The 12,947-nt window shown below is 36.6% G+C and overlaps 1 protein-coding gene across 1 annotated transcript in view; it reads left to right on the top strand.

Moving 5' to 3' along the window:
* Positions 1-12,947, top strand: part of ALMS1 (ALMS1 centrosome and basal body associated protein) — a 215,606-nt gene that overhangs the window by 29,719 nt on the left and 172,940 nt on the right. The window contains exons 3-5 of the mRNA XM_035700716.2: positions 6,816-7,011; positions 11,138-11,255; positions 12,446-12,918. Coding sequence (XP_035556609.1) covers positions 6,816-7,011; positions 11,138-11,255; positions 12,446-12,918 — 787 coding nt within the window. The remainder of the gene's footprint in view (positions 1-6,815; positions 7,012-11,137; positions 11,256-12,445; positions 12,919-12,947) is intronic.

Below are 12,947 nucleotides of genomic sequence, written 5' to 3'. Positions count from 1 at the left end.
ACTCGATCCCAAGACCCCAGGATCATGACAATGAGCCAAAGGCAGATGCTCAACCACCGAGCCACCCAGGTGCCCCCTTCTCCTTGTTATTTGGTTCATTCATCTTTGTTGCTGTTTTCTGAGTTACCTCTCTTAATTCACTGAAAATATAGCTCTTGCTACACTGTTCTCAGTTTCTTTCACTTCAGCTTACATTACCCATCTAGTGCCTAAAACTCCTGGATCTTTGATCTAACCTACAGAGATCTTTTCCTCCACTTCTCCTCCTAAACTTTTACCCCTACTAGGGGTACCCATCCTGTAGTCACAGTCTAGACCATGTCACCTCCAGCAACTTGAGTACAAATGTCTCATCCCTAGCTGTTTGGTTTAATACTCTGCTCCCTGTTCATTAAATGAAATTTTTAAGAATTTTCTTCATTTCCTGCTATGTTAACCTCATTGATGTATAATTTTATCACAGCAAACTTCGCTTTTTTAGGTATACAGTTTGATGAGCTTTGAGAGATATATGCAGTCATAACCAGTACCACATTTGAGATATACAAGGTTGCTGTCACTCCCCAAAAGTTCTCTTGTACCTCACTGTAATCAGTCGTCTCCCCCATCCTTAGTCCCTGGCAACTACTGATCTGATTTCTGTCCCTATAGTTTTGTCTTTTCAAAATTAAAGTATATAGGCTTTCGAATCTGGCTTCTTTTACTTAACACATGCTTTTGAGATTTATCCATATTATTATGTGACTCAGAAGTTCTTTTTAATTTTTTTATTGCTGAGTAGTATTCCATACAGGTGCAAATTTTTGTAGACAAATGGTTTCATTCTCTTGGTAAATACTTAGGAATGAGATTACTGGCTGATACAGTAATTGTATGTTTAATGTTGTAAGAAAGTACTAAACTGTTTTCCAAAGTGGCCATGCCATTTTGTCTTCCTCCACAATATATGAGAATTCTAGTTGATTTGCATCCTTGCCGGTTCTTGGTATTGTTAGTTTTTTTGTTTTAAAAGTTTTAGCCATTCTAGGTATATTATGGGGTCTCATTGTGGTTTTAATTTTTTTTAAGTTTTTTATTTATTTATGATAGAGAGAGAGAGAGAGAGAGAGAGGCTCATTGTGGTTTTAATATGCATTTTCCTAATGACTAATGATATTGTACATCTTTTTTTTTTTTTTTTAAAGATTTTATTTATTTATTCATGAGAGATAGAGAGAGAGAGAGAGAGGCAGAGACACAGCAGAGGGAGAAGCAGGCTCCATGCAGGGAACCCGACGTGGGACTCGATCCCGGGTCTCCAGAATCACACCCTGGGCTGAAGGCAGTGCTAAACTGCTGAGCCACCCGGGCTGTCCTGTACATCTTTTTGTGTGCTTATTTGCCACCCATGTTTCTTCTTTAATGTAGGGTCTTTTAAAATCTCTTCCCCATTTTTTTTTTAAATTTTATTTATTCATGAGAGACAGAGAGGCAGAAGCATGGGCAGAGGGAGAAGCAGGCCCCATGCAGGGAGCCCAATGTGGGACTTGATCCTGGGACTCCAGGATCACGCCCTGGGCCGAAGGCAGGTGCTCAACCACTGAGCCACCCAGGCGTCCCTCTTCCTCATTGTTATTTTTTAATTTTTAATTTTTATTTTTTTTAAAGATTTTATTTATTTATTCATGAGAGACGGGGGAGGGGGCAGAGACACAGGCAGAGGGAGAAGCAGGCTCCATGAAGGGAGCCCGACGTGGGACTTGATCCCGGGTCTCCGGGGTCACAACCTGGATCGTAGGCAGCGCCAAACCGCTGAGCCACCCGGGCTGCCCCTCTTCCCCATTTTTTTTTTTTTTTAATTTGTATTTATTTATGATAGTCACAGAGAAAGAGAGAGAGAGAGAGAGAGAGAGAGGCAGAGACACAGGCAGAGGGAGAAGCAGGCTCCATGCACCGGGAGCCTGATGTGGGATTCGATCCCGGGTCTCCAGGATCGCGCCCTGGGCCAAAGGCAGGCGCCAAACCACTGCGCCACCCAGGGATCCCTCTTCCCCATTTTTAAAGGCTGATTTGTTCTATTTGTTGATTTTGGAATTTCTTTATAAATTCTAGGTACAAGTCGTTTACTAAACATGTGTTTTGCAAATATTTTTTTCCCCTACTCTATAGTTTTTCTTTGAATTCTTTGTCTTTTAAAGAGCAAAAGCTTTAATTTTGATGAAATTGGTGTATAGCTTTTGTTTTTCAATGTTTTGTATTGTGTTCTGAGAAATTTTGTCCTAATCCTATGTCACAAAGATTTTTTCCTAGAAAATCTGGAAGGTTTCTCAACCTTGGCACTTTTGACATTTTGGGTCACTTAGTTCCTCATTGTATGGGGCTGTCTTGTATGTTGTAAGGTGTTTAGCAGCATCCTTGACCTTTTCCCACTAGATTCAGTAGCACTCTCTCATGTTGTAACTATGAAACATGTCTCTAAACATTGCTAAATGTCCCATAGTTGAGGGAAGAGAGGTTGTCAAAATTTAACCCAGTTTCGAACCAGTTTTTGAAGTTTTCTAGTTCTAGGTTTTACATTTCTATGATCTATTTTGAATTGGTTTTGTATATGATATAAAGTAAGTGTCCATCTTGATTTCTTTACATTTGAATATTTGTCATTCCAACACCATTAGCTGAAGATACGGTCTTTTTGTCTAGTGCTTCCTTGGCATCTTTATCAAAAACAGATTATATATGTGTTGGTCTATTTCTGGACTTTATTCCATTGATGGCTTGTCATACCAATTCTGCACTCTTAATTTTTGTACTCTCTTGAAATCAGGTAGTGTGAGTTCTCCCACTTTGCTCCTTGTTTGAAAAATGGTTTTGTTTTTGCTCTATTCTTTTAATTTCTATATAAATTTTATTTTATTATTTTTTAAAAAATTTTATTTATTTATTCATGAGGGACACAGAGAGAGACACAGGCAGAGGGAGAAGCAGGCTCCATGCAGGGAGCCCAATGCGGAACTTGATCCTGGGACTTCAGGATCACGCCCTGGGCCGAAGGCAGGTGCTAAACTGCTAAGCCACCCAGGGATCCCCCAAATTTCTATATAAATTTTAGAATCAGCATGTCTATTAAAAAAGCCTCTTGGAATTTTGATTAAGATTGCCTTGAGTCTATACATCAGTTTGGAGAGAATTGACACCTTAATATTTGAGTTCTGTAATCCACCAACACAACAGTTCTTGCAGTTTCATTTAAGTGTTTAGTTTTTTCATCAGTATTTTGTTGTCTTCGGTTTACCAAACTTAACATGTTGTGTTACCTTTTTTTAAAAACATTGCTTTTAGGGACGCCTGGGTGGCTTGGTGGTTGGGCGCCTGCCTTTGGCTCAGGTCGTGATCGCAGGTTCCGGAATTGAGTCCCACACCGGGCTCCCTGTGAGGAGTCTGCTTCTCCCTCTGCTTGTGTCTCTGCCTCTCTTTCTCAGTCTGTCTCTCTCATGAATAAATAAATAAATCTTTAAAAAAATAAACAAACATTGCTTTTATTAAGGTGTAATTAATCATGCTGATGTTTTTACAAATTTCAATTTCCTATTCACAAATATATAGAAATATAAATGACTTCTTATATTGACCTTTTAAGTCACATTTACTGATTTTAGTAATAGGTCTTTTTTTTTTTTTTTTTTTTTTTGAGAGAGAGGGAGAAAGAGAAAATCCCAAGCAGGCTCCATGCCAGCACAGAGCCTACAGGGCTTATTTTCACTACCCTGAGATCATGACCTGAGCTGAAATCAAGAGTTGTACACTTTACTGGCTGAGCGACCCAGATGCCCTAGGACTTTCTAAATAGACAGTTGTATCAACTATATATTTTTTCCTTCTTAATATATGTATTTTATATCACTGGTTAGGATCTACTTATTATTTTACTTAATCTACTTTATGTTCTGACCAAAGCAAGTTTTGCCAGCATTTGTATAGCTGAATACATTGAGAACTTTTCTGTCCTTATTTTAGGTGCAATATATAGCATTTGACACTGTTAACCATTGCATAACTTCTTAAAATCATTTCCTTTCATGGCTTCTATTTTTTTTTTTTTTTTCTACTCTTCTGTTTCCTTTCCTGCTTTATCTTCCCCCGTTCAACCTCAAAATCGAAGGTTCTAAGATATGGACCTGAATAATGGCCAAATGTGGTTTTCAGAAAAAAAAATTGGGGCATGGTATTTAAAAATTTTTGAAATGGACACACTTTAAAGTGTGTATGCAGTGCATATTTGGCCACAGGTCCCATCACTCTCTAATTCCAGGCGGTTTTACTCATTTCTGTTACTTCCCTGGCCCTGTACACGTTTGAGCTTTTGATTTCTGCTTGAAGTGTTGGGATGTTTTGGTTCTCATGTAGATTCAGGGGGGTTAAATATATCTGTATACTTAAAAATCCCAAATTTATATCTCTAATCTTTATTTCTCCAACAGAATATATTTATATCAAAAACATTAGGGATTTGAAGGCCTTTTTTTTTCTTTTTAAAGATTTTATTTATTTATTCATGAGAGAGAGAGAGAGAGAGGCAGAGACAGAGGGAGAAGCAAGCTCCATGCAGGAAGCCCGATGTGGGACTTGATCCTGGGACTCCAGGATCATGCCCTGAGCCAAAGGCAGATGCTCAACCGCTGAGCCACCCAGGCATCCCTTGAGGGCCTTTTTATATTGATTAAAAAGGTATAACAAGTAATCGTTGTGTACTAGAAACATAGCAACAAAATCTACAGAATCTTGTGACCAGCACCAGGTGTTGTTCGTGTGTTGAATCACTTAATTGTACGCCTGAAACTAATATTACACTGTGTTAAGTAACTGGGACTTAAATAAAAACTTAAAAAAGGAAAAAACCAAAATAAGCAGGAAGAAAAGGAATTTTTTTAAAAAGAGCTTATTTATTTATTCATGAGAGACACACAGAGAGAGAGAGAGAGAGAGAGAGAGAGAGAGAGAGGCGGAGACACAGGAAGAGGGAAAATAGGTTCCCTGCAAGGAGCCTGACGCGGGACTGGATCCCAGACATCAGGATCACGCCCTGAGCCGAAGACAGATGCTCAACCACTGAGCCACCCAGGTGTCTCTGAAAAGGAATGTTGAATTAAGGGCGTTTTAAAATTTTATTTTATGGTGGGAAATTATAAATATGTTTACTTGGGGAGAGGAATGATGAAAGCAGGAGAATCAAATAGGGAGGCAGTCATTGAAAAGAATGGAATGAGATGGGAAGGCCTCTGATAGGTAGAGACTATTTTTAAGTTACAAGATGAGTATAGGGTTGTAGATCTGTTGACAGGAAGATAAGAAAATTCCATTGCCTGCTATTCACTTAATTGAAGTAGATGAGGTCATCAGTTGGAAACGAGGAAGGAGAGTTCAGTAGTTCTGAGGAGAGAAAGTGTAGTCATTTTAGCAAGTCAATTCACCAGGAAAATATAATAGGATTTCTATGCAATGCTGAGTGTCCTTGAAGTTTAATGCCATCAATTTAAAGAAAACGACATTTGGGTTTGTGTTTTTTTACTCTGCAATGTGCAGCTGCTTGGATTTGGATAAGGAGAATGTTTAACTAGAGAACTGAGCTTTTACCAGGCAAATATGGTAGTGGGAGAAAAGGGGAGGAAAGTTAAAGATATTTGCAAGGCAGTGGTTATGAGTATGACAATGAACTCTCAGAGTGGTAAAGAGGGAAATACAGGTAAGAAAGGAATGATGACTAGTGTAAATGTAATAGGATAATTGTCCTAGTGAGGTTAAGGAATTACTGAAGTTGAGCTAGAGTAATCTGACGAGGCCAGAGGATGGGCAGGCAGGAGAGCCAACAGACAGCTGTCTCTGTGGAGTGAGTAATAAACTATGGGACCAGGCTCAAACCATGCTTAAGGAGTCTGAGAGATGAGTTGGGGACTAGAGGTTTTGTTATAGTGAGAGTCACACAATGACTGCAATTGCCTTTGCTTTTTAAAATTTTATTTCTTTATTATTATTTTTAAAACTGACCCTTCATCTTTTTTATTTTTATTTTATTATTTATTTATTTAAAAAATTTTTTTAAAGATTTTATTTATTCATGAGAGACACAGAGGCAGAGACACAGGTATTGCAATAAATTTATGTTTTATATTTTGGGCTTATGTGTCTATTAAATTTAATTTTCTAGTTTTTTTAGTTTTTTATTTTATTTTTATTGACTTATAACTTACTAATTTTAATTAGTATTTTAATAAAATGTTAAATTTGGAAGTAGGAAAAAATTGTTCCTTCCTATAGATACTTTGGGAAGCATTGCTTCGAATCTTGCCACTAATCTAAGAGTAAACACTTGAAAGAGACCATTGGATTATGTGATAATGTTATACAATGAGAAGAGCCACGAGTCCATTAGAAACCAGTATAGCTAATTAAGAATTCAGTAGAGTGGTCATGTGTAGAGCATTTTACAACTTTAGGTTTGGAAAATGTTTTTCAGTATTATAATTCTAAAGTTTCATCAAATAAAACCAAATGTAAAAAAAAATGTATTGCTACAGTGAATAGAATATTCAAGAATAACAGAATCACTAGTGATATAACACATTAAAAGATGGATAATGATGGGAAGAGGTCTAAAATTAATTAATATTGTGAAAACCATACAGAAAGAGTAGTTTTACTTTCTCTAAACACTGATGAGAATGTCATCATATAGGAAACTATATGCTACATGAGTGGGTGGATAGTTAAATCTAAGTACTAATGTATATGGTAACTCAGTTAATGACTTAGCATATTTTCCTTCAAAATTATTGTTTTAGAGAACAGAATCTTGGCATTATCCTCCGCAAGAAATGGACTCTTCCCACACTTTGGATACAACCCAGACCAGGTTTAATATGAGAGAGGAAGGGACCGAAGTGACAGACTTCCCCTCTGTGGAGGAAGGTATACTGACCCAACCAGAAAATCAAGTAAAGAAATCCAAGAGAGATCTCTTATGTTCGCCACTGCTAGGTAATAACTCTTTATTTTTAACCAGTAGTAATAACTCATATTTGTAAAATACTTTTGGGGGACTTCAGGTCCTGCGTTTAAATCCTTTCTTTCTTTCTATCTTTTTTTTTAAGATTATTTATTTGAGAGAGAGAGGTGTGTGTATGCGTGTGTGTATGCATGTGTGTGAATGAGTGTGGGTGAGCAAGAATACGGAGAAGTAGAGGGAGAGGGAGAGAGAATCTGAAGCAGTGAATATGGAGCCGGATAGGAGGCTCAGTCTCTCTACTGTGACACTTAACTGACTGAACAACCCCGGTGCCCCTAAATCCTTTCTTGAGTTGAGGAGCTCTGTAGAACCATTGTCAAAGGTCTTACCTTATTTTTGGTTTTCCATACTGGCTGACTGGTCTAGTTATGTTAAATGTTCACTTGCCCCTCATTATGTCCTATTCCTCACAGAAGATAGAAAGATGATAACTTCCTCTCTAGTGGGCATACCTCCTCAGCCCTGAATTTGTGGATTTTTTTCTTGGGGTAGACTATATATTATCCTTTGACAACTTCTCTTAGCAGTGGAGACTCCATGATCCTAAAAAAAAAAACCCAAATGTTTATGCTTACTTTATTAGATTCTTAGATAAGGATGTTATTCTCAGTTTTCAGACCTCAAAAGTAAGATAAAGAGGTTAAATGACTTGTTTGAGGTAGATCTTACTGGTTTCCTCTGTTCAATATTGCACTGATTTATTAGCTCTTTACAAAAGCTAAACTTTAAGTGCCTTTCAGATTATCAAGGTAGGAGATAGAATTGTACTATTATAACTTTGGATCATGTGGATGTGGAAGAATGCTTAACCAGTGTGGTAATTTCAATTTTTTCATGCCTAAATGATAATTAAGACAATACTATTTTGTTCTTTGTTTTATTCAGTTTTGTTTTTTTTTTTTTTAATTGAAAGAAAATGAAACAACCACATATATTAGAATTAACCTTTGACAGGGGAATGAGATTTAACCATGATGTTAGCTTGTCAGAGTTTTGTAGAGGAGTATCACAATAGGTGGTGTTAATTCACAAGATTTTTTCAAACATAAGCCAAGGCTATCCAAAGCAAAATACTGATGCCGATGTATTTTATGATGTGGATCATCAAAGTCCATTTTAGTTTCACATTTTAAGAAAGATGTAGACAGTGGGGCACCTGGATGGCTCAGGCCGTTGAGCTTCTGACTTTTGATTTTGGCTCCAGTTGGGGTCTCCTCAGATGTAGGATACTCAGCGGGGACACTGCTTGGGATTTTCTGCTTTGCCCTCTGCCCCTCTCCATGCTCACATGCTCTCTCTTTAAAATAAATGAATGAATAAAACTAAAAAAAAAAAAAAAAAAAAGAAAAAGATGTTGCCAGCACAGGAGTTCGTTTGTGAGAGGAAATGAGTATGACAGTAGATGAAAGAGAAGACTTTGCTATGATAAGTTGTTTAAGGGGCTGTCAAGCTAAAGAGGAAGGAGCTTAACTTTCATTCATTCATTTGTTTAACAAATATCTTAAGTGCCTATGGTATGTTTGTTGCTAGGGATATTTAGATGATGAAAGCTACTTCCACTTTTGGGAAGACAGCCTAGTAAACAGGAAAATAACTGTACCTTGGGATGAGTATTATAATGGTCTAGAGCAAGGATCTGATTTTGTACTGACCATGACCTAAGAATAGTTTTTGCATTTTTAAAGGATTGTAAGAACAAAGAAGTATATGTGATGGAGACTATATGTGATCAACAAAGTGTAAAATACTTATTAATTGACCTTTTATTAAAAATGTTTGCTAATTCTTAGTCTAAAGGTTAAAATGAGAATACATAGCTTATAGGGAGGCCATTTTCAATTTGATATAAGAACGAGCTTTCTAGGGCAGCCCCGGTGGCCCAGTGGTTTAGCGCCGCTTTCAGCCCAGGGTGTGATCCTGGAGACCTGGGATCGAGTCCCACTTGGGGCTCCTTGCATGGAGCCTGCTTCTCCCTCTGCCTGTGTCTCTGCCTTTCTCTCTCTCTCTGTGTCTCTCATGAATAAATAATCTTTAAAAAAAAAAAAAAGAGCTTTCTAATAGAATCATTTAGTAGTGGAAAGACTGTATACCAAAATAGTGAGCTTTACAACACTGCAAAATGTCAAGCAAAATTCTCTAATAGAATTGCAACGTTGGGTAGGAGATTGTGTGATGTGGCTTCTAAAATGTTTTCTAGGTGAAGTTTTATAACTCCAGCTTCCCATTTACTGTAGATAAACATTTTTAATTATTAGAGGAGATCCCTGATCTGATAGCTAGAGCACATTTCATGATTGTTTTGTTATGCATGAATACAGTCATTGAGGGATAAATTGGTCTCTTTGCTAGGCACTGTGGATACAGCTGTGAATAAAGTGGATGTGGAGTTGACAGTCTAAGCATACAGACTAAAGATTAAAACAAGAGTATGACAGTTATGATAGGGACGGTGTGCAGTGCAGTATTACAGACATGCTGAAATCCAGAAAGTATATTGTAGGAACGGTATTAGATTCATAGTGAAAGAACAGTTTAGTTTTAGTAAAACATCACCTATTCAATTGAATTAATATTAGATAGAATGCTGTTGGTTTTATAGTTTATTTCTATTAATATTTTTTGTTTTATAGTTATGTAAATGGTATAAATAATGAGTTTATACCTAGTTTGTCCACATTTAGGCACATATAATAAGAATTATTTAAGTTAATGTGTAGGAATCCACAAGAATTATTTTTCCTTTAAATCAGCATTCTCAAACTCTTTGGTCACATACTTTAAATGTACCAAGGACTTCAAAGAGCTTTTGTTTATGTGGGTTAATACTATTTCCCATATTAGAAATTTACAAAATATTTATTAACTCATTAAAAAATAACAACTGCATGGTATGTTAATATAAGTTACATATATATAATATATATATTTTAAAGATTTATTTATTCATGAGAGATACAGAGGGGCAGAGACACAGATAACAACTCCATGGTATGTTAACATAAGTTACATATATATAATATGTATATTTTAAAGATTTATTTATTCATGAGAGATACAGAGAGAGAGGCAGAGACACAGGCAGAGGGAGAAGCAGGCTCCCTGAAGGGAGCCTGATGTATGGGACTTGATCCCAGGTTCCAAGATCATGACCTGAGCTGAAGGCAGGTGCTCAACCACTGAGCCACCAAGATTTAATTTGGCATCCCAAATTAAATATTTTTAAAAGAAAAATAGCTATTTTCCAAAACAAAAATATTTAGAAGAGTAGCATTATTTTACTTAAGAAAAAAATCTCTATAATGTTTGACCAAATAGAATACAGGTAGATTCTGATACCTGCTTCTGCATTCAATATGTTGCTATTTCATAGATGATGTAGCTTCTGGAAAATTCTACATAAAACTTGTGAGAGAATGAGAATGAATAAGGCAAATGGCATCTTAATGTTATTTTTTTTTAAGATTTTATTTATTTATTCATGAAAGACACAGAGAGGGAGAGGGGGGTCGGGCAGAGACACAGGCAGAGGGAGAAGCAGGCTGTATGCAGGGAGCCCAACGTGGAACTCGATCCCGGGACCTCAGGATCACGCCCTGGGCCGAAGGCAGGCGCTAAACCACTGAGCCACCCAGGAGGGATTCCCTTAATGTTGTTTTGAATATAATTTTGACTCTAGGCACTTCCTAAGCATGTTTTAGGGATGCCCAGGAACCTGTGGACTACATTTTCAACATAATAGTTAAGAGCATTTGCTAAGAAATTAGAGTATTTAGGTTCATTTCTTACTCTGGCCTTTAAGCTATTTGAATGTGGGCAAATTAATATTTCTTAAATTTTATAATCATGTTTCCTCATCTGTAAGATGGTATAATAATACCTATCCTTCAGGGTTATCATTAAAATATTGTATGTTAAGTGCCTGAAATTTTTCAGGCTGTGAATAAATAAATGGTAGTTGCTGCTGCTGCTGTTATGTTATCATTCTGATGCTTCTAGAAACTTTCAGATGGCAGCGTTAGATTCTATAAAGTATTACATAAGTAAGCTAAGCAATTAACTTTCAGCATTCCCAACATTTTTATACTTGAAACTTTGCAGTCATACAAGACAACTTTGCTTCTCCTGATTTGCCTTTGCTGACATGCTTGACACAAGATCAAGAGTTTGAGTCTGATTCCTTATTTCAACCCAGTGAACTAGAATTTGTACCTCTGAGGTAGGACAATTTATTTTTTTATTTGCATGTAACCTTTCTACTCTTTTCTTATTCTAAGTTGTTTCTAATATTAATGGCTTCAGGCTGAGGTGAGGGTTTGGAGTCTCAGCACACACTCAGACGGTAACAAGGCCCTAAGTTAAGACATGATGCATATTAATATGGCATAGTAACATATATGTAAAAATGAGCTAGGTAACTGTAGTTTATTTAAAAATAATTTTTAATGTATTTTAGTATTTCAGGCATAGTTTATTTTTGAAGAATAGTTGACATATAATGTTATGTTAGTTTCAGGTGCACAGCATAGTGATTTGACGATTCTATTAATTGTGCAGTGCTCACCATGACAAGTATGGTATGGTATGCTTGAATCTAATGTGATAATGTATGTCAACCACACTCAGATAAAAACATTAAAAAAAGCTATAGAGGTTTACAGAATAAAAACCTTTGCCTTTCTACTATGTATTACCTTAAAATTACCTTTATGAAAAAATGTTCTGTATATAATAGACAACCAATAGATTACTGTTGTGTTTTAGGAGTAGATCATTTTTTTTTAAGATTTTATTTATTTATTTATTCACAAGAGACACAGAGAGAGAGAGAGAGAGAGCAAGAGAGGCAGACGGCACAGGCAGAGGGAGAAGCAAGCTCCATGGAGGGAGCCTGATGTGGGACTCGATCCCGAGACTCCAGGATCATGCCCCAGGCCGAAGGCAGGTGCTAAACCCACTGAGCCACTCAGGGATCCCCTGAGTAGATCATTTCTTAAGAGGTTTTCAAGAGCACAATAAATGACTAGTGAAAGAATTAGTGAAAGTTAAGTAAGTATTAAATTATGGTAGGTGGTAAACATTTTAAATAGTAAAGTTTGTATTTTTATTTAATCTTTTTTTGGGGGCAGTATGAAAATATTCCTATTTTTTGGTAATATTTTAGGAGAAGGCTGAGAAAATATCAGGGTCATAGGATGGGAGTCTTCTGTTCATCTTCTGTTCAGAAAAAATTTGCCTTGTTCAGTCACTAACCACTTTAAGGGAATTTGAAATTAGAACTTTGCTTTTTCAGCATACTTTTCAAATAATGTTGATTTCAGTGACATATCAGTTTTGTATTTTTCATGTTAGTATTTAAAAAAATGTCTTAAACATTTTATTTATTTATTTTTAACTGTATATTTTCAGGGGAATTCCTGGTAAGTCTGAAGATACTGAATGGTTTTCTCGGCCGTCGGAAGTTAGTGAAGCTTTATTCCAGGCAGCCTCAGAAGTAGCTTCAGACTTAGGTAACAGTTGTATTACTGTATCTCAGCACTCACTTATAGCTAGTACAGCTGTTGAGTCTCAGCACTCTTTTTTACCTCTTGAACAAGGGACTAAAGAAGAGACTATTTCGTCTGATACAGTCGATGAACTGAAAACCCCCAAAGACTTTGATAGTTATGATGCTCTTTGTTCCTATATGACATGGAAGACACAAGAAGTTCAGGAGCCAGAAACCAGTTTAACTGATGAAGGTCAAGCTTCTGTTTCAACCTCATCTTATACAAGTGATGAATACATGACTCCTGAAGGAAGTGACAGTTTTGATGCTTCTTGTTCGTATGTGCAGTTTTGGAAACAGAAAGCTTTACAGCAGTCAGAAAAATATTTAACCAGTAAGGATCATCATTCTTATGCAGATTCT

Source organism: Canis lupus, chromosome 17, assembly GCF_003254725.2.
Source record: "Canis lupus dingo isolate Sandy chromosome 17, ASM325472v2, whole genome shotgun sequence".
Taxonomy (NCBI): Eukaryota; Metazoa; Chordata; class Mammalia; order Carnivora; family Canidae; genus Canis; species Canis lupus.
This window is presented reverse-complemented; position numbering and strand designations above follow the sequence as displayed.